The sequence below is a fragment of the Salvelinus sp. IW2-2015 genome, unplaced genomic scaffold, assembly GCF_002910315.2.
Source record: "Salvelinus sp. IW2-2015 unplaced genomic scaffold, ASM291031v2 Un_scaffold3523, whole genome shotgun sequence".
In the NCBI taxonomy this organism is placed as follows: Eukaryota; Metazoa; Chordata; class Actinopteri; order Salmoniformes; family Salmonidae; genus Salvelinus; species Salvelinus sp. IW2-2015.
In genome coordinates this window covers 71889-76973 of record NW_019944803.1, presented here as the reverse complement: position 1 = coordinate 76973, position 5085 = coordinate 71889, and the positions used below count along the sequence as shown (strand labels likewise).

At 48.6% G+C, this 5085-nt stretch overlaps 1 protein-coding gene and 1 long non-coding RNA gene across 2 annotated transcripts in view; one reads left to right on the top strand and one right to left on the bottom strand.

Annotated features, from left to right (window-relative positions):
* Positions 1-158: 158 nt before the first annotated feature.
* Positions 159-5085, top strand: part of il11ra (interleukin 11 receptor subunit alpha) — a gene marked incomplete at its 5' end in the record, with an annotated part of 19543 nt that continues 14616 nt past the window's right edge. The window contains 7 exon segments of the mRNA XM_070441155.1: positions 159-339; positions 509-623; positions 728-894; positions 3608-3630; positions 3633-3695; positions 3697-3765; positions 3875-4019. Of these exon segments, the coding sequence (XP_070297256.1) occupies positions 159-339; positions 509-623; positions 728-894; positions 3608-3630; positions 3633-3695; positions 3697-3765; positions 3875-4019 (763 nt within the window).
* On the bottom strand, positions 1499-2226 carry LOC139025901 (uncharacterized). Its single transcript, XR_011477569.1, has 4 exons — positions 2186-2226; positions 1865-1928; positions 1644-1737; positions 1499-1547 (listed from the first exon to the last, which is right to left on the bottom strand). It is a non-coding gene; the product is annotated as an uncharacterized lncRNA (long non-coding RNA).

Genomic DNA, 5085 nt, shown 5'->3' with positions numbered 1-5085 from the left:
CTATGCAGGGCTCTGGGGGGTCTAGGATGGCTAGGTTCACTATGCAGGGCTCTGGGAGGGTCTAGGATGGCTAGGTTCTCTATGCAGGGCTCTGGGGGGTCTAGGATGGCTAGGTTCACTATGCAGGGCTCCATCTACATTGTCCACAGACGTCATAATGTCTCCGCAGGACATCAGTGAAGTGGCGTCTGAACAGGAGTTCCATGTTACCATGGCATCACCGAGTGACATCAGATGGTCATCTGGTCCTCCTGCAGGCCGACCGCGCTGCCGAGGGAAACTACAGCTGCCATGACGACCGGGGACGACTCATCAGGACAACCAGACTCAGGCTGGGGCGTAAGTCTCCCTTCTCCTCCCTTCATAGACTGAGGCTGTGACCTAAATCTTAACCATTCCTTAGAAAGGTTACCCGGGAAGAGCTGCAGTCCCTCACACACTGAGATAAAGCTTGTATATATTGTGCTGTTGATCATGTGATCATAAWTTCTCCTCTCTTCTTCCTCAGATCCCCCCGGGCTGCTCAATGTTTCCTGTCGTGTGTCCAATCACAGCCTGGTATTGTGTTCATGGGTGGAGTCTGTGAAGACCCTCCTGCCTGCCCAGTACCACACCTCTTACAGGTGAGCCTCCCGTCCTCTCCTCTCCTACCAGCATGGTGCTGTAGGTACACAGATATAATGATGTTGATAGTGAAGGACCTCTCCTTCTCTCTCCCTCTCTCCAGGGGTAATAAGAGCCAGGTGAGGATGTGTGTGGTGTCGTCACCACCACAGCAGCAGTGCACCATCACAGACCCTACCATGTGGCAACACTACCATAACATCAACATCACMGAGACCAACCCTCTGGGGTCACAGACCACCATCCTGATGGTCAAGTTCCATGAGCTCTGTAGGTCACATTCACATTTTCCCGTCTGCTGTGGTGTGTGTCGTAGGTCAACTCTCTCTGACGAGTGGTGTCTGTAGGTCAAACCTCTCTTTTATTCTGGGGACCAGTGTGTCTGTAGGTCACCTCTTCATTCATGGACAGTGTGTCTTGTAGATCATACCTCTCATCTGGGACATTGTGTTGTAGGTAACCTCGCATCTGGACAGTGTCTGTAGGTCACTTCATCTGGTACAGTGTGTTTGTAGTCACTTCCTCTGCATAGTGTCTGGTACCTCATTGAAGTTGTTCTGTTAGGTCAACCTTACTCATCTGGACAGGGTTCTGTAGGTCAAACCTCTCATCTGGAAATGTGTCTCTGTAGGTTCGACATGGACGGTATACTAATCTGGACAGGGTTCTGTAGGCCTTACGGAAGGCAGACCTCTCATCTGGACAGTGTTGTTGCTAGGTCAACTCTTCCTGGACATGTGTCTGTAGGTCAACCTCTCAATCTGACAGTGCGTGTCTGTAGGTCATACTCTCATCTGACAAGTGGTCTGTTCATGAACTCTACTGACAGTGTGAGGTCAACTTCTATCTGAACAGGTCTGTGACACTTCATGCGTGTGTCTGTAGGTCAACCTCTCATCTGGACGGGGTGTCTGTAGGTCAACCTCTCATCGGACAGTGTGTCTGTAGTCAACCTCCATCTGGAAGTGGTTCTTGGTAGGTCAACCTCTGCATCGGACAAGTTGTGTCTGTAGGTCAACCTCTCATCTGGACAGTGTGTCTGTAGGTCAACTTCTCATCTGGACAGTGTGTCTGTAGTCAACCTCTCATCTGGACAGTGGGTCTGTAGGTCAACTTCTCATCTGGACAGTGTTGCTGGTAGGTCAACCTCTCATCTGGACAAGTGTCTGTAGGTCAACTCTCATCTGGACAGTGTGTCTGTAGTAACCTCCTCATCTGACAGGTTGTCTGTAGGTCACACCATCTCATCTGGACAGTGTGTCTGTAGGTCAACCTCTCATCTGGACAGTGTGTCTGTAGTCAACCTCTAACTGGACAGTTGTCTGTAGGTCAAACTCTCATCGACAGTGTGTCTGTAGGTCAACCTTCTCATTTTGGACAGTTGTCTGTAGGTCAACCTTCTCATTCTGGACAGTGTGTCTGTAGGTCAACTTCTCATCTGGACAGTGTGTCTGTAGGTCAACCTTCATGCTGGACAGTGTGTGTCTGTAGGTCACACACTCCATCTTGGACAGTGTGTCTGTAGTCAACCTCTCTATGGACAGTGTGTCTGTAGGTCAACCTCTCATCTGGACAGTGTGTCTGTAGGTCAACTTCTCATCGACAGTGTGTCTGTAGGTCAACTTTTCATCTGGACAGTGTGTCTGTAGTCAACCTCTCATCTGGACAGTGTTCTGTAGGTCAATTCTCATCTGGACAGTGTGTCTGTAGGTCAACTCTCACTGGGACAGTGTGTCTGTGGTCAAACTTCTATCTGACAGTGTGTCGTGTAGTTGTCAACTTCTTCATCTGGACAGTGTTCTTGTAGGTCAACTTCTCATCTGGACAGGGTGTCTGAGGTCAACTTCTCATCTGGACAGTGTGTCTGTAGGTTCAACTTCTCATCTGGACAGTGTGTCTGTAGGTCAACTTCTCATCTGGACAGTGTGTCTGTAGGTCAACTTCTCATCTGACAGTGGGTCTGTGGTCAACTTCTCATCTGGACAGTGTGTTGTGTACTTTCGACAGGTGCGTAGGTCAACTTCTCATCTGGACAGTGTGTCTGTAGGTCAAACTTCTCATCTGGACAAGTGTGTCTGTAGCGTCAACTTCTTTTCATCTGGACAGTGGGTCTGTAGGTCAACTTCTCATCTGGACCAGTGTGTCCTTGAGGTCAACTTCTCATCTGACAGTGTGTGTCTGTAGGTCAACTCTCACTGGACAGTGGGTCTGTAGGTCAACTTCTCATCTGGACAGGTGTCTGTAGGTCAACTTCTCATCTGGACAGTGTGTCTGTAGGTCAACTTCTCATCTGGACAGTGGTCTGTAGGCAAACTCTCATCTGGACAGTGTGTCTGTAGGTCAACTTCTCATCTGGACAGTGTCTGTATTGTGGTCAACTTCGCATCTGGATCGGGGGTCTTAGGTCAATCTCATCTGGACAGTGTGTCTGTAGGTCAACTTCTCGATCGGACAGGGTTGTCTGTAGGTCAACCTCTCAATTCAACTGTGTCTTATTGTGCTTATTACGCCTATCCTTATTTAATAAACTTGTTCATTTGTGTCCTCAGTCGATCACCAAGTGTAAGTTGTTGATTCTTAACAGCCTTCTGTGTTTGTGTACTTTAATAGTGGTTCTCACCCCCTCCTGTCCCCCTCTCTTCTCCCTCTCTCTCACCCCCCCTCTCCCTTCTCTTCTTACCCCCCTCGCTCTCTCACGCCCCCCCCTTCTCTCTCCCCCCTCTCTCTCTCACCCCCCTCCTCTCTCACCCCCACCTCTCTCACCCCCCCTCTCTCTCTCTCTCTCTCTCTCTCACCCCCTCTCTCTCTCAACCCCCCTCTGCTCTCTCGTCTCTCTCACCCCCTCTCTCTCTCACCCCCCCCCTCTCTCTCCTCACCCCCCCTTCTCTCTCACCCCTCGTCTCTCGGCTCTCTCTCTTACCCCCCCTCTCTCTCTCTCTCACACCCCCCCCCCTCTCTCTCTCTCTCTGTGGTGTCTAACCAGTGCAGCCAGACCCCCCGGAGGGCACGTAACAGCAGTTGGGGATGGTAGATATCCCATGAGGCTGCAGGTGTACTGTACGTACCCTGCTTTCCTGGCTCCACGACGCTGTGCCCTTCCCCCTCCGCTACCGTCCTGTAGGATCCAGCATCTGGTCTACCGTTAGTTCCCCTATTCATCATACTACCTCTCCCTCCCCCTCCATCTCTATCTCACCCCCTCCCCTTATATCCCTCTCTGCTCTCTCCACTACTTCTCTTCCCCCTCCAGGTGGAGTCTAAGACCAGCCCCCTGTTGATAACTGATGCCCTAGCAGGCCACGCCCACCAGCTGCAGGTGAGAGCCCAGGAYGAGATCAACCCAGACAGCCAGTGGAGTGACTGGAGCCCCCTGCTGCAGGCTGGTCCATGGAGCGGTGAGAATACACTRTGTCCCAAATGGCACCCTATTCCCCATATATAGTGCACTACTTTAGATCAGGACCTTCCCAGCAAACCTGGAACATTCCCAGAACATTAGCTAAGATTCCCATTAAGTGCTAGTTAGGGTTTTATCTAACATTAGAAGGATAACATCCCAAAAACATTAAAATAATGTTTTTGATCACATATACTGTATATATAGAAAAAAAAGATCCTTGTAATGTTTTCCTAATGTTCACCAGAATGTGAGCAAACCTAAATAGTCTCTATGAAAGTTCCCAGAACATTCGTTAGGTTGCAGACAAAGTTCTTACAACATAAAAACTGTCCAGTCATGCTGACGATGATACAATGTTTATATRAAACATTCACCTAATGTTGCAAGAACGTTCTCAGAACACATTCAGTCTGTTCTTWTTAGGTTCTCAGAATGTTTCAATAAGTTGTGGGAACATYGTGGGGATATTCTTTWTGCACATTCTTTACTATTCACAYGAAAATCTGTCACCAATYGGATGGAAASCTAGTTAGCGATCATATTTTTTTWACGATAGTCATACCTGGAGACATTTGTAATTTAACAAAGGGTCCACCACATTTTCTCCTATTTTTCTGCCTGTTCAGTCCAGGGTACATTGCGTACTGCTGCCCAGTGGCTCCACCCTTGCCAGRCCTGGCTATCCAAATGACTTTGGCTGTGTCCCAATCCAAAGGCCTAGCTGATTGCTGCCTAGCTGGCAGTATCACTTGATAGCGCATTCCACCAAGCACGAGACGTTTGTTTACATTGTAGAGGAACTAGTGATAGCAATTCMGTGAACAACTATCCCAACATGGAAATATCACCAATAACAAGTAAACAAGTAATAGAATCCATCTCCTTATTACCTGTTAATGAATGAAKSSTCTCACATATTGCTTGGTCTGCTGCTCCATCGTTGTGGACATGACACTGATATGTAGACTATGTGTGACATTTGAAATGTATGTAGATCAGTCCTTGACCAGTAATGTTCTGTACTATGTATTATGTCATGTTTCATGTTTCATGACCCCAGG